General features: G+C 46.2%; 9 protein-coding genes across 9 annotated transcripts; 5 read left to right on the top strand and 4 right to left on the bottom strand.

Moving 5' to 3' along the window:
- Positions 1–82: 82 nt before the first annotated feature.
- PEX2_064850 (CAAX farnesyltransferase subunit beta RAM1) lies at positions 83–1,907 on the top strand (the record flags this gene model as incomplete). The annotated part of the gene is made up of 7 exons (XM_016743756.1): positions 83–441; positions 686–841; positions 914–988; positions 1,075–1,202; positions 1,261–1,378; positions 1,442–1,711; positions 1,808–1,907. The coding sequence occupies 7 exons, from the start codon at positions 83–85 to the stop codon at positions 1,905–1,907; spliced, it is 1,206 nt and encodes a 401-aa protein (XP_016594821.1).
- Positions 1,908–4,296: 2,389 nt separating this feature from the next.
- PEX2_064840 (uncharacterized protein) lies at positions 4,297–4,966 on the top strand (the record flags this gene model as incomplete). The annotated part of the gene is made up of 2 exons (XM_016743755.1): positions 4,297–4,321; positions 4,545–4,966. 2 exons carry the CDS (start codon positions 4,297–4,299, stop codon positions 4,964–4,966), a joined length of 447 nt encoding a protein of 148 aa, XP_016594820.1.
- Positions 4,967–7,392: 2,426 nt separating this feature from the next.
- Positions 7,393–8,847, top strand: PEX2_064830 (Aminoglycoside phosphotransferase; the record flags this gene model as incomplete). Its single annotated transcript, XM_016743754.1, has 1 exon — positions 7,393–8,847. One exon carries the CDS (start codon positions 7,393–7,395, stop codon positions 8,845–8,847), a length of 1,455 nt encoding a protein of 484 aa, XP_016594819.1.
- A 672-nt stretch (positions 8,848–9,519) lies between these two features.
- Positions 9,520–9,893, bottom strand: PEX2_064820 (uncharacterized protein; the record flags this gene model as incomplete). The annotated part of the gene is made up of 2 exons (XM_016743753.1): positions 9,520–9,687; positions 9,768–9,893. The coding sequence occupies 2 exons, from the start codon at positions 9,891–9,893 to the stop codon at positions 9,520–9,522; spliced, it is 294 nt and encodes a 97-aa protein (XP_016594818.1).
- Positions 9,894–11,505: 1,612 nt separating this feature from the next.
- PEX2_064810 (Glucose-repressible protein Grg1) lies at positions 11,506–11,838 on the top strand (the record flags this gene model as incomplete). The annotated part of the gene is made up of 3 exons (XM_016743752.1): positions 11,506–11,520; positions 11,582–11,765; positions 11,822–11,838. The coding sequence occupies 3 exons, from the start codon at positions 11,506–11,508 to the stop codon at positions 11,836–11,838; spliced, it is 216 nt and encodes a 71-aa protein (XP_016594817.1).
- Positions 11,839–13,137: 1,299 nt separating this feature from the next.
- Positions 13,138–13,958, bottom strand: PEX2_064800 (protein tyrosine phosphatase-like domain-containing protein; the record flags this gene model as incomplete). Its single annotated transcript, XM_016743751.1, has 3 exons — positions 13,138–13,211; positions 13,266–13,405; positions 13,474–13,958. 3 exons carry the CDS (start codon positions 13,956–13,958, stop codon positions 13,138–13,140), a joined length of 699 nt encoding a protein of 232 aa, XP_016594816.1.
- Positions 13,959–16,216: 2,258 nt separating this feature from the next.
- PEX2_064790 (uncharacterized protein) lies at positions 16,217–16,417 on the bottom strand (the record flags this gene model as incomplete). The annotated part of the gene is made up of 1 exon (XM_016743750.1): positions 16,217–16,417. The coding sequence occupies one exon, from the start codon at positions 16,415–16,417 to the stop codon at positions 16,217–16,219; it is 201 nt and encodes a 66-aa protein (XP_016594815.1).
- Positions 16,418–17,919: 1,502 nt separating this feature from the next.
- PEX2_064780 (Hpt domain-containing protein) lies at positions 17,920–18,662 on the top strand (the record flags this gene model as incomplete). The annotated part of the gene is made up of 3 exons (XM_016743749.1): positions 17,920–17,952; positions 18,008–18,180; positions 18,248–18,662. 3 exons carry the CDS (start codon positions 17,920–17,922, stop codon positions 18,660–18,662), a joined length of 621 nt encoding a protein of 206 aa, XP_016594814.1.
- A 3,194-nt stretch (positions 18,663–21,856) lies between these two features.
- Positions 21,857–22,027, bottom strand: PEX2_064770 (uncharacterized protein; the record flags this gene model as incomplete). Its single annotated transcript, XM_016743748.1, has 1 exon — positions 21,857–22,027. The coding sequence occupies one exon, from the start codon at positions 22,025–22,027 to the stop codon at positions 21,857–21,859; it is 171 nt and encodes a 56-aa protein (XP_016594813.1).
- Between the last annotated feature and the right edge of the window lie 215 nt (positions 22,028–22,242).

Raw genomic sequence — 22,242 nt, 5'->3', positions numbered from 1 at the left:
AAAAGTTCGATTTCCGAACGCACAAAAACCCACCAAGAACCGCCCAACCTCAACATTATTAATTCCAACAGCCAGGACAACCATGACTACCATGACTACCATGAATACAGACTCCAACCAACCACGCCCGGGGATCCCGGCCTTGTTCACGCAGCCGCCGCCCATCCGCGACCCGCTCATCACCGAGACAGTTGATCTGCAGAACGCGACGGTGGAAAAATGCTTACCATTCCTGAAAGGCATCCATAGTTCTCAGAAGGATTTCAACGACCATGGTGTACCCGCTCTTCAACGTGATCTCCACACTGGGTTCCTCTACGATGCCCTCGAGGATTATCCTGAGGGGTTCGTCGCCATGGACGCTAGCCGCCCGTGGATTCTGTACTGGGCGTTGGCGGGACTCGCCATGCTGAAAGAAGAGACGACTCGATTTCGTGAACGGTGCGTGCATGCTTTTACATCCTTGCTTCTAGTTTTATTTTTATTTTTATTATACTTTTTATTATTTCCCTTTCCCCGCCTCGTTCTTCCCCCCCCCCCAATTTGCTTTTTTCTATCTGTCATATATACATCCACAGAATGGAGAGCCTCCGGAGAAGATATACCCTGATTGGAAAAGATCATCTCATCTTTACAACGTGAAACATGAAAAACCATTCTAAACCATTCTTTTTGTCTATTTTAGTGTGATCGCTACCCTTCGGCCGATGCAGAACCCCACAGGTGGCTTTGGCGGCGGCCACGGCCAGACATCCCATATAGCGGGAAGTTATGCAGCTGTTCTGTCGCTGGCTATGGTTGGAGGCGAGGTGGCCTTTGGATTGGTGGATCGACACGCGATGTGAGTTGTCAGCTTTCTGCATGTGCGTCTTGTGTGATCCTGTGCGTCTAACCCGGTTTCTACCTTTCCCAGGTGGCAATGGATCGGCCGATTAAAGCAGCCAGATGGGGGATTCCGTGTTTGTGAGGGCGGGGAGGAAGATGTGCGGTAAGTGAAACTCCAGGAAGCAGGTGCTTGCTTGTGAATCCCGTTCCTCTTCCCCAATGCAAGATCTGACATGTCCATTAATGCAGTGGCGCATACTGCGCTATGACTCTCATTTCGCTACTTGACCTGCCACTGACGCTTGCTCCGGGCTCTCAAGCGCGGGAGGCAGGATTGGAGAGTCTGACGAGTGGTCTTCCTGAATATCTCTCACGATGTATGAGTCACTGGTTTGGTTTATAGCAGGGTTGACATATGCTGACGCTCGCCCTTAGGCCAAACCTTTGAAGGAGGTATCTCCGGCAGCCCTGGGTCAGAGGCCCATGGGGCATACGCCTTTTGCGCTCTGGCATGTCTGTCTATCTTGGGACCCCCTGAGGAGATCTTCAACAGGTGCGAGACTACTCTAGCTCAGAATACTCCGTTTAATACTTGTATGCTAATGATTCCTGGCAGACACATGGACATCCCCATGTTAGTGTCATGGTTGTCTGCACGCCAGTCCGCCCCAGAGGGTGGTCTTTCCGGACGAACAAATAAGCTGGTAGATGGATGCTACAGCCATTGGGTTGGTGGATGCTGGCCATTGCTTGAATCTTCTCTGGAGGGAAAGCCGGATAACACCGAGCCACCCACCAACAGTCTATTCAGCCGCGAAGGTTTAATCCGATACATCCTTGGATGTTGTCAAGGGAACGATGGTGGTCTTCGTGACAAACCGGGCAAGTATGTTCACTCCTATCTGTAATGGTTCTTTTTGTACATGTAGCTGACCAACACTAAGGCACGTTGATTCATACCATACCTGCTACGTTATGGCAGGATTGAGCGCGACTCAAAACCATCATTACCGGACAGACTCGAGTGTCACAAGCAACAACTTCTCATCCTCATTTTCCTGGAAATCTTCACCGAACCGTGATCAGGCTAATGTGTTTTCAAGAGGTGATCGGCTAGAGCCAATGCACCCTTTGTATGTGATCCCGCACAAAGCCGCCGAGAAAATGCGGCTCTGGTCCGAGGCCCAGCCCCTCACTATCTAACCGAGAGGGGTATGAGCCGACGCTATATCAAAAAGGAGACACGGGACAAAGCGCCACGACGGATGAGTTTCCCTTCAAAAGTCTCTCGAGATAGTAGATTGAAGCAGGGTGTCATTGGTCACCAGGGACTCCGAGCGAGTGCATTATGCATGATTAGTCTTGGATGCTTGAGACTGCAAGCCCCGCGGTCATAGCAGCGGTCATGGCATGGGAGCCACGAGGATGATTTCGACCAAGCCAGGATGCTGTGAACGAAACCGAGACGCAAGGGGTTGAGTTCGGAGGCCCGAGTATGACTCTACAACATAGGTCATAGCACATAGCACCAATTCCTTCTGACTTTTTCCCGTGCTGGCAGTTTCACCGATTTTCTGAAGTTTACAAAAAAAAAGTTCCTTTAGCGCGAGGGTGAAGATTTTACTTTTCCCGCCACTCTCGCCGATCAATATGAAAATGTTCCTATGTACTTTGTACATCACAATGTGTTTGCCACTAAAGAGACAAGCTGCACGAGGCCCAAGAGGGCAAAAGTAATCGTCAGTACCAGAATATGCAGATAAATCTAACGCCTTTCCCCACTGCAATGCCAGCTCATCACTGCGTCCGATGCCTGTCAAGTAACTGAAGTTTCTCGGGGGGCGCATGCATTTTCCCATTCTCCGATATTGGATGTTCCAACTCAATTACCCACTTTGATCCTTTCTACTTTGATTATTTCATTGACTCATAGTCTTTTCACAAGCAATTGACCCCTCTTCAGACGCGTTCTGCACAACATGAACGGCCCCTCCTTGGCGCCAATCACCATTCGCAGAACTGCGCGTCTCGAGAACCCACAAAGGCGGCAAATTTAATTGTACTGAATGCATCTGCGGGGCCAAAAATGAAATACAAAGGCCATTCTGAGAAAACAATGTCAACGTACAAAACTAATCCCGTGGGTGGAGTACTCCGTATAGTATATCATAACACCACTATAGCACCTCCTATTCCATTCAAATCACTCCGGAATACTAGGATCCATAATCTTCAGATATTACCCTTCTGCAAGCAGATTGCAAGGTCTCCCTTAGTCCCCGAGAATGTTTATGTTTCGATCGGCGAATTGCAGGGGGCATAACCAGGCAGCTCACGGTGACTCCCGGTGCCTCAGACTCGGTTCGATTCTACTGGCGAAGAGATATGCCAGCGCATCAGTAAACCCGCCGAGAAAACGGCACACGAAACACGTCGAACACCCGTTTAAGTTAATGTTGCCTTTATTTTTTGGGGCCTTTTCCGAGGTCCAATGCGAGTCTAGCGTTTACATGCATCTATCATCTCTTCTCTTCTTGTATTTGTTTACTTGATAGAGGTAGTCTATACCCAGATTCCAGATCCATGTCCTATAGTCTTTTTTGAGATTTGATTGTTTACCATTTTTTGCTTATTGTTTACTAGTCCTGTTACTACTTACTGTTATTGTTTACTGTATCCTTGTCTTTCTTTTTTTTACCTTCAATCTTTCAACGGTGGGTATTAGAATCTTCGTAGTTTGACTTTTTAGTTTAATACCTTTTTCTTTTTCAGGTCATCTGCATTGATACCAAATGTCTCCTTTTTTGTCTCTTTGTGCGCTGTCGCAATTGCAACCGTTTCCCTTCTCTATTGGTACTGTGTACACCGGCCAGCTCACGGTATGACTTGGGAAAGGTATCAATGCAAAAGCCCCACCTGTTTTCCAGAAGTAATCAAGTATATGGCAAGCAGTAGCTCTGTTCCCCTCATTAATTTGTTTTTCTTTTTTTTATGTTGTACGAAGGGGGGGAGGGGGACTCGGCTCTAGGAAATTGTATATCTGTAGATGGGTGTGGCATCTTTCCGAAGTTTCTTTCAAAATTGTGATTTAGTTCCCAATCCCCTCTCTATTGTTTTCTTTTTTGTGCTTTATATCCTACCCTTCTTTGGGATTAGACACCCTTGACCTTGGCTAGTATTACAATTGTGCTTTTGTTTGGGACGCCAGCACATCCTCCCCGCTACTAGCAAAGCAAACGCGGTCCCGCCAGCCGTTGGGCATCACAATCCGCATATTTTCTGACTGCACACCAGCTAGCAGCTCAGCCTCAGCCCTAAGTCTGTCTCACTGCAAGCCTGGTCCGTCCAATGCGTTACTAGTAACCGTCGCAATTCGTTGCAGTTGGACAAGTGGCAACGCCGTCTTCCGTCGCCCGTCACCAATTTTCCCGTCTTTCTTGTTCCTGGCTTGCGTCCAGTCCAAATCCCAAGATGTACTATATCCTCTACTTGACCAGTATGTCATAACTCTCCCCACTATCACTACTACCACCACCTCCTCCTCCTTGTCGAGCGATGCATGTCATGCATCATGCCAACACAAACCAATCCCCCAAACATACATCCGATGCAGACAAACAAGCCTAAGACTCAACCTGTTCTCTCCCCACCCTAACACCTAAGGCCAACCCAACCAATTCCACCCGCGCAAAAGCCCAAACTAACCAATTCCAAACCAGGCCTCTGCCGCCGCCGCAACTGGCCCGAACCAATCTACAACGCCTACATAAGCAACAGCGGATATACATGCACCGTGCGGGTCAACAACCGCGAGTACCGAACAGACAGTATCTGCAGTAACGAGACGCTTGCGCGCGAGAGCGCCGCCATGCGTGCCTACCTGATCTGCCGCAACTTCTCCGTCAATGACGGCATGTACCCTGCAGGCCATGAGCACGGCGGCGCTGTGCAGGGTATGCGTGTTGCGATTGGTGCTGGACGGAAACCTGCTAGTGAGGATGATGTGCTTTCTTTGGGATCTGCGAGTGGGAGTGGGAGTGGGAGCGATAGTTCCCGGGGTGGAAGTTGGAGTGGGGGGAGTAGTCCCGTTAGGGTTGGGATTGAGGGGGATGGGAGGGGTGGATTTGGGGGGAGGGTTTGATTTGGGATATTTTCAGGGAAAGGGGAGGGGTTTACGACTTTATGATATTATGGATGATTATGACTACGCCTTTTCTGATATATTTTAGAGGGAAAAGCTGTGGAATTTTGAATGACTCTTGTGGTTTTTGTTGGCTATGGTATATTTGAGCTAATGACTCTTTATTTAGATGGTGGATCCTTTGTGTTTCCAGGATTAACAAGGAATCTCATTTTATAACGTGTCTGATTTTAATAGCTCTCGGGATTGTAGGTGATAGGACTCGCCAACTTGTGTACAACTGCGTGCATTGGTAGAGTGCGTAGACCCTCTGAGGTGTCGGAAACAAAGACATTGACTTACCTGTTAGTAATATTCTTTAAACTATTTTTCTAGAGATCTGCCGTGAAAACTTTTATTCTTCTTTTTGCATTCTTACTATTACATGCCTTTGATTGCAATTATGCTAGTTGATGGCGTATGTCTGGGCTGCTTTCAAAGTGGCAGCTAGGGTAGAAAGCATCTGGCAGACAAAATATGGTATTTAAAGACCCCAAAGATATAGAGATTTAGATCTGACACACGAAAGGAGCAGGAAAGGATAATGTTCTGAACTCTTCATAAACTTTAAAAAAGCAATATATCTTCAAAGCCCTATAAGGATAAGCAGGAATAATCTGACCTCTATACCTGTTGCATCGTGTTTTATGCCCTTGATCAGTCTCATGCTCGAAATAGTTGCTCTGAGCTGGAGCAGTAAATGGGGTATTGTCACTTGTGTCTCTCCCACTTCGTTTCCATCCATTGCCGGCTTTTGCGAAAAAATATGTTGAATGGCATCAGGATCTTGTAGTCTCTCTCTCCCTGTCTGCCCCCACATATAGGGAATGCATCACTTTCCTTCTCTCTATATAGATCCATCAATGACCAGTATACCGTAGAAACCCCCATTCAGGTAAGACATACATCCACGCTGGGTCGTTAGCTCGCTTAAATTGGATAAGATCATACAGACGTAAACTAAGCTCATTTTCATCTGGCACATGGTCCCTTACAGCCACTGGGATATACCAAATTTGATAGTGAAGCTCTAGCAGAAGTTCAGACTTGGCAGATTGAAAGAATGTGCTGGGCATGTTTCCATCAAAAATGAAATTATTGTGGATAGGAGCGTAGACTTGCTCAACAATCTTTAAAATGCAGGCTTGATCGTCGGGTCGGTTGAGGATACCAAGTGCTTCCCATGCCTCTCTCTCAATTTCGAGAATCTTCCGTGCAGCTGAGGACATGTTGGAAGATGATAAGAGTGAACAAGGTGAATAAAGATGATATGCTGAATTATTGAGTTATTACTTAAAATGGTGCTTGGTGTCGAATATCATAAATTGAGGTGGAACTTGTCGACTATTTAACCCATAATACTCGGTTTACTCTTTTTACTCGAATAAAATAATACAATGGGGCTTCGAAGCTCAACATCTCTTGTTGCATTGTTTATATATTTGTATTAGTTCCTGACAAAAGGAGACTGCAAATAATAAAAGAAAAGAAGACTTTAAGAGATTGGAGGAAGTCAGAGCCATTGTTTAGAAAAAGGTGATGAGTTGACAATCCGAGCGTAAGAAGCTCTTTGTTATTGATATTAACACGACCGCAGGAAAAGAGGCAGGGTTTCAAGAAGAAATAACGAAAGCTTGCTTTCATCTAATACAAAGAGATGAACTATGAATCGTAAGACTCACCAAATATGTTCAAGGCTTGGTCTCCAGTTGTGGAAATCTTCCATGAAAGAATTTGAATCATAGTCCAGCTTGACCCCTCCTTTAACCGGAACGCACAACCGACGTACCATGTCTGAAGGTTAAAATTGCTAGCTGCTCTTGATTCGCTTGAACTATGCTCGCTAGTTCTTGAGGGGCGCTCAGGACACGTTTAAGCAGGTTCTTGAGCTAGATAATCTGAAGATTCCTGATAGCAGTGACATGCAAGATCTCCTGAGCATATAATACGGCATGACTCTCTCTCTCTTATATATATATATATATATTAGGCCTTAGCCTCCTTTAGAAACCACCGTCATTCACTGTGCTCATCACGTGGGCAACACGCTAATGAGGCTGATTGCGGCTCAGCTCCCTAGATCCACCAGGGGTGCACACAATTACAAGATAGTCACCTACCGCAGTTTTCAAATTACACATATATTTTCTTTCCATCCCAGCTGTCAACATATCGCAGCACCAAAGCAATCTTAGAACCTTTTGAGATCACCTGATCCTGTTTGTCAGGACTGGCAGCTACAAATAGCTTCCTCTCCCTCTTCTTCTTCTTTTTCCCTACGAGCGCAGTTTAGCAGCTTCAATACAGTCAGATTGCCTACTCTCTCTTCTCCTGCTCTCTTATCAGAACCTGCAGTGGAACTTCCCCTACTACACATACCACCGAAAATGGAATCGCAGGAATCACAGGAACCACAGGTTCATGGTCTCGAGTGGGAGGAATTGCTCTTCGGTTCCGAGCCCCGATGGACTCTTGAACCTGAAATTGCGGCTATCAAGCAGACAGTACAGTCGCTTCGGCCATCAAACACAGTCACAGTGACTTTCCTCACGCAGGGTGGATTCAACAAGATCTACAACGTCAGCATAGATGGTGAGATGTTCATCATGCGAGTTGCATTGCCCGTCGACCCACGTTATAAAACAATGAGTGAAGTAGCAACAATGGATTGGGTACGCCGTATCACGAACCTCCCAATTCCTAGAATCATCGCCTACCAACCTTCCCGATATAATTTAATTGGATTTGAATGGATGCTCATGACCAAAATGCCCGGAAAGCCCTTCGCTGAAGTTTGTCGGTTTCTTCCCTTTGCTGCGAAAGCACGCCTGGTTAGGAAGATTGCGGCAATCTCCGCTTGCCTTTTTCGAAATCAACTAAGCGGAATTGGAAATATCTATGGGGACTACTCCGTCGTTGAACATTCAACATCAAGCGAGCAAATCCCGCCCCCTATCGAGCTGGCCAATACCAAAACATCAGTTCTGGCAAAGGAATCCGGCTCAGATGATGGTAGCGCACCCACGAGAAAGAACTCGGGGGCTTCTCTATTTGATCTGCCCGATGGGGCTTCCTCAGAAGCAACTTTACCTGATGTGGGCCGGATTGTTTCTATGAAGTTTTTCTGGAAATCACACATCCACCAAGATGTCCACCGAGGGCCATTCCGCTCAAGTAAGGACTGGATCACAGCTTGCCTTTCATTCGACGAAAATGACTGTTATTCGGCCCTGGATAAACATTCAGGTGGAGACCTTGATAGCGACGCTGAAGAGGAAGTGGAGAACGCTACAAGGACGTTACCAATAATCGACAAGCTCAGGTCCCTTCTTCCTCTGGTTCTTACAACGGATGACGATGATCCAGAACCGTCAATGATATTCCACCATGACCTCTCACGACACAATATCCTTGTCGACGACAGCGGGGAGCTGACTGGCCTCCTAGACTGGGAGTGTGTTTCTGCGGTGCCTGTATGGAAGGCCTGCAACTATCCAACATTTTTAGAGGGGCGACCACGACGATCAGAGCCTAATCCTGGAAGATATACGCCCGAAGCTAATGGGGAAACCAGTGAAACGTACTTTGAGAATCTATGGGAGCATGAGGCCACCCTATTGCGCGATGTATTTATTGATGAGATGAGAAATCTAGACGCAGGATGGATGGAAGTTTTCGATAAGAGCGAGGTCAAAAGAGACTTTGACTGTGCAGTGCAAGAATGCGACAGCGTCATCTCTGCCAAGAGTATCGATGCATGGATCGGAGATATCAGTGCTGGTATAAGCAATCCGCGCAACTTGCACCATAGGATGTATTGTTTAGACGGTCTTCCTTCCTAGGACGGATTGACCTCTGCTTCTTACTAGGATTAATCTTCCTTCCATCTGCTCTTCTATCTCAGAAAATAGCTCAATTTCATGGGTTTCTTTCGATTTACCTCTACCTGTATTCAATGACCGGTCTCAAGACAGCACCAGTATAATAATGACCGCGTCTTTGGGGGCGTGGCTGCTCTCCCAATAGCCTATGTATTGTGTCAATATCCATAACCCACCATCCAACCTAGAAAACTTGGCATCTCAGGAGTAGTAGTGTATATGGGGATGCGCCCGTATTAAGAAGGAGCATGTACAGTGGGTAAAATATAGTCAATCAAATTGGAGCAGAAAACAGTAGCTAACAGGAAAGAAGTAGATACAGTGTGCGCGCGGTGCATTTAGCCCCTCTATGAGCTGAAAATCGATGCCTTATCTGCAGGTATTCAGAACGTGGTCTCGTTGTCATTTGTGCCATTTTCGAAATCATCGCGACTTTCATGAGATGGGCAATCCTCCACAAAAATTTGTTTCAGGCTTCGGAAAACTAGTTGAGAAAATTTCAATATCATAGCTATGAAAATCGACGCATTATCTGCCGTATAGGGCATAGAAAGTGCTACTCTGTATAGATATAGTTAGCTGAAATTTATACTGGAATGTAGAAGCACAAATTGAGGGATTATTTACACTCTTTTACCTGGCCGAACTTGATAGAAGCGCCTGCCGGATCTGTTGAGGACTCCATAACCCATCGGTGGGAACCAGTGCCTTTGCCACATTGATTTTGGCTTCCTTTTTCAGCGCCGAGTCGATGTTTGCTTGGATGTAAATGTCGTGGCATTGGGGATAACTAGTCGTTGGCTATGAGCAGTAGAATGTCAGCGTTGAAGCTTTAAAGATACTACTTCAAAGCAAGAAGAAACAGGTATCGGTAGCCATACTCCCTCGTGGACCAAAGTGAAGTTCGTGTCCTTGTACAATGCGTATATTATATCTTTGAATCCCGACAACTTGTCATCTGGAATGCCAGTGATGAAAGCGTTGAGAGCGCTGTTGGTCTTCCCCATTATAAACGTATGTAATGATAAGCTAGGACTAAATGAACAGTAAAGAAGAATATCGACAACTTTAGAAACCGCGTGTGTGAAATGGGTTCTTGATTGAGATAATTTGAAAAAGGTGCTATCCGTTCGAGGTTCTTATAGTAGACTGGAGTATATAAATACCCTAGCTTTTTATCTATTGATAGGGCTGGCGGTAACTGAAACCCTGACTATAGTGCTAAATAATTCACTTAAGGACGCAATATTTGCGAGGTATTCTGAAGCCGCTAGTGACTCGGGGCATGCCACCGCGCGGCTAGATTTGGAAGTATCGATAGGCCACGAATGAAACCTCGGTTTCAAAAAGAGGCCCAAAAAGTCCTAGATATATCCATAGATAATGACAGTGTAAATATAGATACTTTTCATCCTTGACAATATATCATTCCAGGACTAAAATTCCCGACTGATGCGGAGCATTTGCATACGCGCTAGCCCCCGAATTTTGGAACCCAATCAGGCTCAGTGACTAGGCGTGACAATGTGATAGAGATGCATATAATCCCCATTTGGAATTCCCTTGCATCCTACTCGCAAATATAGATACTATTTTCCAAAATTTGAAACCCCTTCAGCAGTAATCTTCGGATAGTGGCGCTTCTGAAGCGCCTATGCATGTCTATTAAGTGCCAAGGAAGTCAAAAGCGATACTGTGCATTAAACCAATTCACTTCTAAGGCTGATTGAGATGTTCTCTTTAAACTTGGGACAATATGCAGTCTATTGCGGTTGGAAGACGCGAGCATGGCCGAGGTTGATTCCACCGTCATTCTTTTTGTTTTGGAGATACAATGATACAAACTAAATTCTTGATGGTTTTAGAAGACGGTGAAAACCATTTGCTCTCTGTTTAAAACAACAAATAGGAAGGCTACAACATACATACGTTTGTTACCTCCATATACAAGATACTGTAGTGATATATACCCCTGTTAATGGTGGAAATTATCCTCTAATAGCATCTACATTGAACCGAAACTCGTAGAAATACTAAGGTCTTATTTGATTCTTATTCGATCTACCGATACAAGAGTCTTTGCTAGGTGATGTGTCGAGTTAGAACTCTCGCCATGTCGGTCAGATTGCTATAGCAGAAATTCTCAAAAACAGGGATTGACTAATTACAACATAGTGAGGTCAATATCTACCCTGTGCACATTGTAGCAGACCTGTTTTTGATAGAAAATACCAAAGTTCCTGGTTTTAATATGCATCATAGGAGTGTAAACTAATATGTTCCCCCACAATTCCAAGGAATACGGCCTACCCCCAACCTGAATTACGTTGTTATTGTGTAACAGCGAGCAAATCAATAAGTGGATTCTTTTACCGTCATACATCCAAGAACAAGTAATCCTCCCTTTTGTTACATCACTAAGCTGGCTAGTCGTTGGTTGATTCTTGTTTGTTTGATGACGTCAGTCTAACCCCTGGTACCAAACGCTCTGCCATTTACTATAAGAAGCCCCTTCTGCTTCAACTATTCACTGAATTCATCACACAATAATCAAGCCTTCAAACCAACGAACATCTAAAACTCCCAAACCCATTCCCACAACCTCCCAACTACAACATCATGGAGACCGCCAAGGTTCGTACAATCATGTTTCTGGATAGCATGTTTGTCTTCAAGTACTAACATATAATACCAGAACGCCGTTAACTACGTCTCCGAGACCATCCAGGGTGGTGGTGCCGAGGCATCAAAGGAGACCAACAAGCATGTCGCCAAGGACTCTGATGCCAGCTTGGGCAGCCGAGCCACCGCTGCAAAGGATGCTGTTGTCGACAAGAAGGACGAGGCATCCCACAACACCAAGGCCGATGTCCACAAGGGTAAGATTGTCTAAATAGAACGGTTGTGGCATGGAATCAATGCTAATGATATGCAGAGGCCACTAAGCACTAAACGGGCGCTCATGGAACTTGGACTGATATGGGATAATGAGATACCATTTTTGCTAGCACTCTGGTGGTAGAAAGACACAGCTATCTACCCTGTACAATATTTGAAGATGAATTTACGCAAATGAACGTTTTTTTCACTTTCGATATATGAATCCTGAATCTTGCGTGTAGACTTGCTTTTGCTTTGTCTCAAAAATCATTCTTATCTTCATAACTCAGCATCTAGTTGACGCGACGATCATATCAAAAAATTCAATGCCACGCTTGAAACGTATCATCAGCAAGGTGTACAACCATCATTGAATCCAGAAAGTAATACTGGAACCTTAGGATCTGGGGATTGACTTTATCTGATCGGATCCACATATGACGTCACACGAGGTTCAAAGATTCTCGAGTATGTACCTAGGTAGGCTTTGGAAGGTCTACGGGTCCTAGATATTGTTCACTCTCCCCTCTAGGCCAATAAACTATTGATCTCAGTTGAATAAAACTTGGCCAATTTGTACTCTAGGTAGAGCTTTTTGAAACCACAAATTGTGGCCTTGGTCGTGCTCTACATCCTATAAAATGCTACGATATGGATGGTCTGACATGGACCTAACTTTTTGAATTTATAATTCCATTCCATATTCAATACTGATTGTATCAAACGTAATTTCTACAACCTAGTTTAGAAGGAATGAATATTCCGTCACTTTGATAGAGGTAGAATGCACACAGTAGCATTAAGCCTGAAGAAAGCTACCTTGTAGTTTTTCTGATGCCTTTAGATCTCTGCTGGTTCAGATTGAATGAAGTAACGATCCCTGCAGCCACCAACACCTGACATACTGTACACAAAGCAGGGCCCCTCGTACCAGGGTTGACCAGGGTTGAAGTTTCTCAAGGACTGTGGGTTGAGTTCCTAGGAAAGAGATATGAGATTGGAAAATGCTGGCCCTATCTCGAGTCTACCAGAGAAAACCTAGGGTTGGAAGTGCAGAGGATATTTCGGGGAAGAGTCTCCTCACCCAAAAAAGGTAGCAGTTTACGAGTGTGGAAAAGCCTTGAGCCAAAAGGGGATATTATTAATTGTTAAAATTAGGATCATGTCTATACCTCTCTGGGCTAGAAGTTGACTCTTGTCAATTTTGAACACAGAAGTAAAGCTAGTCCCTACCCCAAGGGGTCATTGGGTCCTAAATATGACGGACCCTTGCATTCTTTTTGAATATCAAGCTGGCTATGAATCCAGGTCGTATTTTCGTTTCCCACTCATTTATGCAAATTCATGTGATGCTGCACGTGGCTGAGCTGTCTAATCAGCTCTCTTCTTGCCGCGCATGACCTTGCGTCTTTGGGCAATCATGTGCGTGTACAGGATATAAGATCCTATTAGGTAGTCAGCAACCGATACTATAATACTGTGAAAGAAGAACAACATACCAGGCACGTAGATTACAAGAATCGCAATCAAAATGTAACGGAAAAGCGGGTTCAGCTCGCCAGCAGGACCAAGGGCCTGGAAAATAAGCGTGCACTCGCTGGAGATACCAATGGGGTAGAAAATGTAGAAAGTGTTGTATCTAGTTACCAGGAAACTGATCAGCACATTGAACAATAGCCACGCACGGAAAAAATAACCAAGACTTACCGCAACCAAGTCCACCAGCTGGGAACTGAGTTTCCAGACAAGGTAATAGCAAAGAACCCGTAACGGATAACCTCCGTAATACCCCAAGCAAAAATACAACCGAGATACGCATAATCACCCAGTTGGGTATTCTGTCCAGCACCAACAATCTCCCCACCAAACTGCGCCATAATACCCCACACCAGCAGCAGCCGGCTAGAAACCTGCATGGCAGTCGTCATGAACGGCGCGCGCACAAGGCCTACCACGCTGTGCACAACTTCCAACAAAGCGAGGGACTGTGTGGCCAGCAGTAGCGGGGAGAAAGTCTGGCCAAAGACCTTCGGTAGAGTTTTGGTAGAGACATGGGCTGGGAGGAGGGAGGCCGTGTAGACGACACAGGTGCCCCAGGCGAGGAGATTGAGGGTGTTGTAGGTGAAGAGGTAGGCTTTTGTTAGGCCCGAAGAGCCGGAGCGCGGGGCGCTTGATGTTTTGGTTGAGGCCATTTTTGACCGGGATCGTTTCTTGTCGGTCTCGTGGGGGGCAATTGGTGATGATGTTGTCCTGGATGGAGGAACTGGAAATGTTGATTTGGTTGGGAAGCTCGCGATCAACAAAAAAGGACCGAGGTCCGGTCCCTTACGTAAGCATTCTGGAAGAGCCCTGGAGCCCGCGAAGCTGTGGAGAACAAGCGTGTTTGGGATCTGGGGTATATCACATCCTTATTTTGTTGTCTGTTGAGTGTCTTGGGCGATTTATGCATAATTCGGTTCAGAGTATATGGGTATCACTATAACTCTGATATTCCCAGCAGTCCAGAGCTGCATGCTAGTTGGCCAATCATCCTTTCACGAAATCAGCCATGTACTCCCTTTGCTCCTCACTCCGAATATACCCCGTAGCCGGATGGTCGGATCCGGATATATCTTCTTTGTCTAGAATATTTGAACAATCTTTTCAGAAGCTCTATGCCGAGGAATAGACTTGATCTGATTCGCTGAAGGGAATCGAGTGCATAGGCTGGCAGCCAAGCGGATGGCTTCCCATGCAGGCGCCCTTGGCTGCCAGGGATACAAAGACTAGCTGGCCCCATGGCGTAAAACTGCATGATTTAGCCCAAACTACTGCAAGAGGCTACCTGCCATCTCGTATTGCCGGCAGCAAACATGTGTAGCTTGGTCTATTTTGGACTTGACTGGTTTGGGTAGTATGTCCGAGGCTAGATGGAGAGATGTCGGAGGGATTGTTTGATGTGATCGCTCGGATTTGACATGATAGCGGTTGATTTGCATACGACATAGTTCCTCGGTCAACCTCGCGTTAACTAGAATCCTTCAATTTATCATCCAGTTGATTCTCTGGTGTTAACTACCAGAGTCTTATGCACATTAATTACCGAAGGCGACGAACTCAATAAAATTTGCATGTCTTGCATTTGAAGTACTACACAACTATTTTCATCTCATGTTTTGTCCAACCCGGTGGCGGTGGGTGTATGCGAACTGACATCATGGGCGAGGCTATGATGTCGCCCTGCATAGGCCTTAAGCCTTTCGAGGAGATAGAACGAGCTCTGTCAGCACTTGATGGAGTTAGGAGTATACAATATTCTAAACTTCACGCATGATATGGAGACCTCACACAATGGGGTGATTAGACGATTTGGGTACATTAGTCGAAAGTAAACAAGATGTCCGTAATTTGATGTAATTTGATGTAATTGACGTAATCGCTGTAATTTGCCGTTAGGCTAAAATGACATCAGCGGCTGGTGTAGGCTGCACTACGGCCCCACCCCATGATGTCATGGCAATCAGCGCATCTTCTCATTGGTGGGGAATGGTGGAGAATGTGCTAGAGCCAACCACTTCGCGCAAAAACCAGGGGAAAGGAGATGCACAAATGCCCCGATTCCTCTATATAAACAAAGATGGCTGCGGTTGCGCGGACGAGGTGATGTTGGATCTCAATTGACATTTAGCTGGCCTCTGCGCCAGTCCTTTCTTAGGGAACCCGAACTGTTCAAGCCGCAGAAAAAAAAGCAAAGAAAGAAAAGCACTACAACAACCATCGTCATCGGTGACAGCATAATCCCTTGTGTCTTAGCCCAGCAATATTACCCCCCCCCTTTTCTTCCCTGAGAAAGAAAAAAAAGGGCCGTGGAGCTGTGGGCTCACACATTGTTCAACTGTCACCGAGAACTCCGTACGTCAGATGAGAAATCCATGCAACATACAATCAGAACGAGTTCCGAGTTACTGGACACGGTCCTTGAGGGTCCAGACCAACTGGATCAGGTTCTATCTGCACACTTGGCCCAAGTTGATTGTGCTTCCCTGCTGCGCGAACCGGGATTATTACGTCTTACCCTCTTGGTTTTTTTTTTCTCTTTCGCGGCTAAAAGTCTGCTAGGACACTAGGACACTGGGTGATTTTTGTGTCTTTTTCTTTTTCCCCCTGTTTGGAAGCAGTACTGACCGAGTGAGAAGTTGCCCTGATCATTTGGCACTCAAATAATGGCCCAGGGACCAAAAAAGGCCGCTAATCGCAGTTCTCCAAAATGTTTCCGCGTGTGACCGTCCATACTGCTGGGGGGAAAAGACCAAATGACGTTCCCTGTTGGGATCGGCGGTCTGATGATGTCGTCCTGCTGGCCTCCCTACTCCGTACTCCTGCCAGATATGTATAGCGGTCTTTTGCGGTCAGAGAACATGTCGTTTTTTTGACTGTTTTTTTTTACCTATCAGTCTCCACTAAACCTGTACTATCCAGTACGCTTACAGCAGGTCCGCCGAGGGGTTAACCCGTTCATTTCGTGCATTTTCTTGGTGGACCCATCAGTTGAAGGGCTGATGCCACGGTTATACTCCACTAGGCTCATGAACGGAGCCCGGAGGAATTTGATCCAAAGATAACAGATTCTTTTGAAAGATCGTGGCTGAAAATCCAGATGATAATGAACCATCTAATCCAAAAAATGCAATGCAATCGAAAGTAAGAAAGCCTATTCCGTACTCCTTACGGAGTACAAGATTGTACTAATTGTGTCGGATGCCCATGATTGCTTTTTTCTGCGACACCTTGGCCGCGGAAAAAGGGTAAAATCACGTTTACAGAAGATCAAGTCCAATTAGAAACCATTATATAGATTGTTGCTAATAATATAACATACTCCTTCCAGTGCAATGATGTTTTCCCCCCGAGTCGATGCCAAGGCGATGAGAGGAATTGTAAAATATTACCAATATTACCTTATTTATAAAATGGAGGTATAATATTCAATTGAATCTGAAATGAATAACTCTTAATTTATTATCGCAATTTTTTTGGCAATTTTCTGGCAATTTTCTGTATATCTTTGTCCCCTCCAAAAGCACCGAATCACCGAATCACCTCCTTCTTGGTTCCTTCGGATTAGAATTGACCTACCCACCTCCCACCTCCCCTTCTCTTTCTCCGCCCCTCCGATTTCCTCTCTTCCCCCCTCTCTTCTTTGACTTCTCCCTATCTTTCTCATTCCGTGTATTTTTGTCGCTTTTTGACCTTTTTCCTTTTTCATTTGGGCTTTATTCTGTTTCTCTATCGCCAATTTTCGGAGCTTGGTCATCTCGAAAACCGAGGAAAAAAAATTAAGGTGGGATGGACTTTCCTATTTCCCCCCCTCTCTTTGGATATCTTCATTTTTTCCTTGTCTTCAATTCCTTGTCAAGTGGAGACCCTGGCTTTGGGGCTGCAGCTCATGCGATGCGCTAGTTCTTGTTTCCAAGACTGTGACTGGGTCACTATTCGAGTATATGCGCTGAATGGCCCTGTTTGTTCCCTCTACCACATATACCTCCACATCTGGTTCATTTAATTCTTCCCCCCCCCCCCCCCCCCCCCCCCCCCCCCCCNCCCCCCCCCTCCCCTCCAGCCCCTACTTGCTGTGTATCGCATTACCCCTCTACCCCCTCGACTCCCGTTGTCTTGGTTTTCCCACCTTTCACTACTCAGCCCTGGTCACTATCTTGATCGCTCAATTTGGTGGCTGTATTTTGTCTCAGTTTCAGCCTCTTCCCCTTGGCCATAGACTCCGGAGCCACTCATCATTGCTCCCATTAACAGCTCACTTGCTACCTTGGGTGCCTGAATCCGTAACACCTGCTGGCTTTGTAAGACGACATATGCATTGTGTGCAGATCTTGCGGTTCTGACGTCCTTGTTGTATCATCATTGATCTTTGCATTTTGGGACCTCTCATTGATTTGCCACATTGTTCTATCCATCCAAGATCTGGATCTGTTAGATGAATCTAAGCTGACTGGGATTTGAAAGCAGAGCCTCGTATTCCATCTGGATTGGCTGGACGTCAGACCGGAGAAATCAACCACATTTCCATCCAACGACTGTGACGATCACTGCATTGCACTAGCTTGCTCCTACCTACCCCTTTAAGCATCTCCACACCCACACACCCACACAAACACCATGGCACCAGTCGACACCAAAAGGGCCGAGTCGGTAAGTACTTCTTGCCCCCTGGTCAAAGGTTCCTCGGCCTAACATCCGAGTCTAGGCCAAGCAGGGCCCGCCCAAACTCTCTGATTATAAGGAAATCCTCGACGAGAGCACATTCGAACAGATCCTTGAGATGGACGATGACGAGGAGGATCGTGACTTCAGCAAGAGCATTGTGTACGGTTTCTTCGACCAAGCCGAGGTTACCTTCAAAAAGATTCAGACGCAAATGTGAGTGTTGTTATTTCCTGCAGTTGGAATTCCAATTATTCTTTCTTAGCTAATAATTGCGCCACAGAGATAACAAGAACCTTGATGAACTCTCTGCCCTCGGCCACTTCCTCAAGGGCTCATCGGCCACACTGGGCCTTATCAAGGTCAAGGACGGTTGTGAGAAGATCCAAAACTTTGGCGCCCACAAGGACGAGACAGGTCTCATTGACCAGCCGGATACGGAGGTCTGCCTCAAGGCCATCAAAAAGACTCTGGATGAAGTCAAGGTCGAATACCGCAAGGTTGAGAAGCTCCTCCGCCGATACTACGGCGAGGAGGTGAAGGACGAAGAGGAGAAGCCAGAAGAGGAGGAGGAGGTTAAGGAGCAGAAGAAGGAAGAAAAGCCCAAGGAAGAGGCCAAGCAGGAAGCCAAGCAGGATGCCAAGGAGGCCAATGAGACCAAGGAGACTAAGGAGCCCACCAAGGAAGCCTCGAAATAAGCGGTCATGCGGGCTAGTTGATATCCCTTCCTCCCCTTTTTCTTTTTAGCGACGGATGGAGCATGGCAAATGGCTTTTTCTTTTTCATTTTCCCCTTTGCCCTTTCTTACTTTCTCTTATCTCCCATCCCTTCAAATCCTGGCTTTCTTGACACGTACATAACAACCTCCCCAATCATATCTCCCCTTCTCGTCCAGACATTAGAGTGGAAACGGATGTTCCTGGTCTGTCACGTAAGTGCAGGCGCGAGAATCGTGACGATTCCGAGGAGATTTGAACCATAGTGACATACGGAAACCCGAGTGTCTCTTTCAGGCCCTGTTTTCTTGCTCTTGATTTGCGCTTTTTGTTTCGTAGCTCATCACATAATAGGCACTGCGTAAGCATTGAGGTACGTATAACTCCAGAAGTAGCCTGTAACATGGACGTCAAAAGACTGGCTAAATGATTCAACAAAGGCATCTGAATATTAGGTTTAAGCATATTCAAACATCGACAGACATTGCCATTGGGCAGGACTTTGATAAGATCAGAGATCAGATCGCTAACCTCGGAACCTCCAAGGATCCAAGCCGAGAAGTGGCGCTCTAAAAAGCTTTTTTTCTTCAGCCACTTGCGTGGGCCTCTGGGGACCCCGGATAACGTTGGAAGCTTGACTCAACCTTGGAACTCTATACTTTGCCCCGACATTGTTAACCTAATCTCGGCTGTACTGTCTTCGATCATCACTTGACAGATTTCTCAGATTGCTTGTCCTGCTCTGCTAGATCTCTCGTTGCATTCTTGCATTCAACGGAGATTACGCCTGTTCATTCTTGTGATTTCTCTTGTGTGTGTTCTTCACCTGTCTGTCTATCTGTCATCAAAAGATCGGGCAGCATCTGTCCAATAAGGTGGAAGTGATTGAATGTTGAAATTCAATTTAATCAAATTTTTTTTTTGTGTGTGTGTGTGTGTGTGCCTATGTGCTTCGCAAGCGCCGATTCTGAGTGCCGCAATTTATGAGATCAGTGCGCTCAAAACAACAGATCCCATTTTCCACCATCTACCCCAACTGACAGCAAATCCTGACGCATCTGCGTCTGAATCCGCTTTTATATGGCCAATTAGAGAATGGTAAACGAGTACCGGCGAGTTGCAGTATGGAGATGGTGCAACGCGGGCGACATTCAACGGCACACTCACATATCGCCCAAGCTGATGTTGATTAGTTTCACTAGCTAGAGTTCTTTGAAGGCGGAGTCAACTATAGGTTCTACAAAGCGCCTCTCGAGAACACTCCCATCCGAAATCACAATTTAGTATGGCAGATGCAGATGCATCTGATACTCCTCATATTTCCTTAGTCTGGCCATCCCATTCAAGCTCGATCTCTCAACAATCTGTGATAGTATGAAATGCAGCAGCGGGAGTACGCAGTGTGCATATACTCTGCCTTGACTGGTCCTCGTCTTGTACACAATGTGACATCCGTTCTTTAATCGCAGCGCCAACAAGGAAAAGCTCCACCGCGCCGAAGATTGAACGATAGGACCTCCTATCAAAAATTACATGTTGCGTTCCTATTTTATGATATATCTTTTTGTTCCGGTCGCCATCTGATAGTTGCCAAACTAGCTTTCGGCACGTATAGCAGCCGCAATGATATTCTCCCAGTTCGTCGGTTATACAGGCAATCTGTCGCTCGGACTATGCCCAAACGAGAGATCCATATCCAAACATCAATCTGGCGTACTTGTTGCCACGTTGCTCATCCCATCCAACCTGCCATCATCCCATTGCATATGCACCCATCACAAACGAGAAAATTGAAATCGAGTAAAGCCATATCCCAACCGGATCCCCTTTCCCCATAACGGGACGCAAGTACGCGCCCACCATCGAAAATCCAAAATCCAAAAGCCGATGCAGATGCAAGCAACAGCACCGATTGAGGTTCCGGTCTGTCGAATTTCTGCTCAATTGCATCCTGGCCTGAACTCCGGCCTGGCAGGTCACACGATAAAGCCAACGAGAGTTGCTTTTCTCCAGGATGCCCGCAAGCCGTCGGGTAGGCACAGGTGTCTTATTTGGCTTTACTTCCCGCTAGCAAGGGTGACTGTGAAGGTTTCTCTTGTTGCTGGGTTGGGTTTCAGTGGGCCTCGATGCCGAGTTCGGGATGCACGACGTGGTTCTCCTAGCTCTCTCCATAGTGGATGTCCTCGGTTGTGAATGTGGCGTTCTAGATTTGATTTTGTTAAGCTAAAGCCGTGCCGATCTCCTTCACTGCGGATGCGTGCAGATGCGAGCGAATGAGACTAGTATCCAGAGATACTAGCTTTCCCTGCTGAATGCCCACCTGTTGCTAGGCGGATGGAAATATCGACGTAAATAGGATCTGGTAGTGTGTACTCCGAGCAATATACAAACTGACCTCGAAAACACGCCCCTTTCTCATGCATGCAAGCATACATATATCTCCTACCCGTCTGTCTCGGATAGCAGACCTGAGCTCAGCAACTCGCCCTCGATATGACAGAATCAACTTGGTCTACCATCTTCGCGCTCAGTCCTCGGCCCTGAGTGCTGGGTCGATACCTCTGTTTGTGATTGTCTCGCTTTATTCGACTTGTCACCCTGGCCCACAATATGATTTTTAGGGCGAGCAAGAGGTAGAGAAGAGGAATAGGAGGCCTTGTACTACTACCTTCTCCTATTCTTCTTTTCTCGCCTCTGATGTGCATTGTACACGCTCTCGTTTGTTATATCGGGGCTTAATGCCCCCAGCCTACTTCCCACCTGGAAAGACTGTATCATAACGCCGTAGCCATATTCCCTAGATCCTACCAGCCCTTAACAGGTTACTTGCCCTGCACACGCTAAACTACTAAAAGAGAGCATACTCCAGGCCGGATGGTAGTTTGATGTAGTCCGGGGTTGTATATCAACGGGTGTGCAGTGATAACCCACACGCATCATTGTACATGTACCACCCGACTCCACGCATCCTGCAAGAAGTACATTAGCGTTTAATCCTGGACAGAGAGTTGTAAGCGCCAGGACAGAAAAGAAATCCCAGAATATCAGAAGAATATCTCAACTGCAACACTGGAATTGTACCCTCCATCTTTATCCTTCTCTTTGTTGGTCATGCATGCACGCTAAAAGAAACAGTAATAATCTTCATCTGTAGGTGCGAGGTGCGAGGTACTATCTTAGCCTCGAAGCACATCCCTTAGATCCCTGTCCTCTGCTTCGGATCCTTGTGCTTGTGTTATATCGATCTGATTGCGGGTTTTCCCTTTGCCCCATTTCCCCATTTCCCCGCTTGGTCTGATTGCGTCTGTTTCTGTTTCTTGTCTCGCTGTCCGTTCGCTCTGCTCCATTCCGGCATTGGCGTCTCTGATTGTATCGGTACGGCGGCTTCGGCGCCATGCAATTTGCAGCCAACGGCCGTTAGATGGGTTTCTGCGCCCTTGAGATCTGTTTGAATAGGAAGGGAAAAGGATATAAAGTCTGGCTTTGATGCAGGCTGTGAGTTTGCTTCTTCAATTTGAAATTCATATTCACATTCACAAAACCTTTTTTCTTTTCTTGGGAT

The sequence above is a fragment of the Penicillium expansum genome (assembly GCF_000769745.1).
Source record: "Penicillium expansum strain MD-8 chromosome Unknown contig210, whole genome shotgun sequence".
NCBI lineage: Eukaryota > Fungi > Ascomycota > Eurotiomycetes > Eurotiales > Aspergillaceae > Penicillium > Penicillium expansum.
This window is presented reverse-complemented; position numbering and strand designations above follow the sequence as displayed.